At 64.1% G+C, this 630-nt stretch overlaps 1 protein-coding gene across 1 annotated transcript in view; it reads left to right on the top strand.

The window, feature by feature from the left end:
- Positions 1-630, top strand: part of prmt5 (protein arginine methyltransferase 5) — a gene marked incomplete at its 5' end in the record, with an annotated part of 9,719 nt that overhangs the window by 6,882 nt on the left and 2,207 nt on the right. The window contains one exon of the mRNA XM_048593919.1: positions 63-242. Coding sequence (XP_048449876.1) covers positions 63-242 — 180 coding nt within the window. The remainder of the gene's footprint in view (positions 1-62; positions 243-630) is intronic.

Raw genomic sequence — 630 nt, 5'->3', positions numbered from 1 at the left:
CCCCCCCCCCCTCCCCCCCCCCCCCCCCCCCCCCACCCACCCACCCAAATGCCCCTCGGCAGGCTGCAGAACTGGAAATATGAGGAGTGGGGTGACCAGGTGACGGTGGTACCGTGCGACATGAGGGAATGGGAGGCCCCGGTAAAGGCAGACATTATCGTCAGCGAGCTCCTGGGATCGTTCGGAGATAACGAACTCTCCCCGGAATGTCTCGATGGGGCGCAGAGATTCCTGAAAGGCACGTGAGCCCCGCCCTGCGGGGGGTCGGGTGGCGGTGTGCGGCACGGGGACCATGGGGATCCAACTGTGGGCAAGTCCACAGTCACCTTGGGGCTGGGAGCTTTGGGAGGGAAGGGCTGAATGGCCTCTATCGGGAGATAGAGGGAGTGGGACGATCCACCGGGGAGGGGTCGAAAGGGACCGGAGATGGTGTGTTGGTGTGTTGGGTGGTCGGGGGGCGGGGTGGGGTATCCCGGGGCGAGGAGATGGAGAGGGGAGAGGCACGAGGAGGAGTGGGGTATAAAGGGAACGAGGCCTTTGAATGTAGGAGCTGGGAACGTCACGTTGAGGGATGTTGGTGAGGCCTCTTCTGGAGAACTGAGTCCAGTTCTGGTCGTTACCCCCCCCCCC

This window comes from Rhincodon typus, unplaced genomic scaffold, assembly GCF_021869965.1.
Source record: "Rhincodon typus isolate 14 unplaced genomic scaffold, sRhiTyp1.1 hic_rhity00004564, whole genome shotgun sequence".
Classification (NCBI taxonomy): domain Eukaryota; kingdom Metazoa; phylum Chordata; class Chondrichthyes; order Orectolobiformes; family Rhincodontidae; genus Rhincodon; species Rhincodon typus.
The sequence above is the reverse complement of the archived record's forward strand: the minus strand, read 5'-3'. Positions and strand labels throughout refer to the sequence as shown.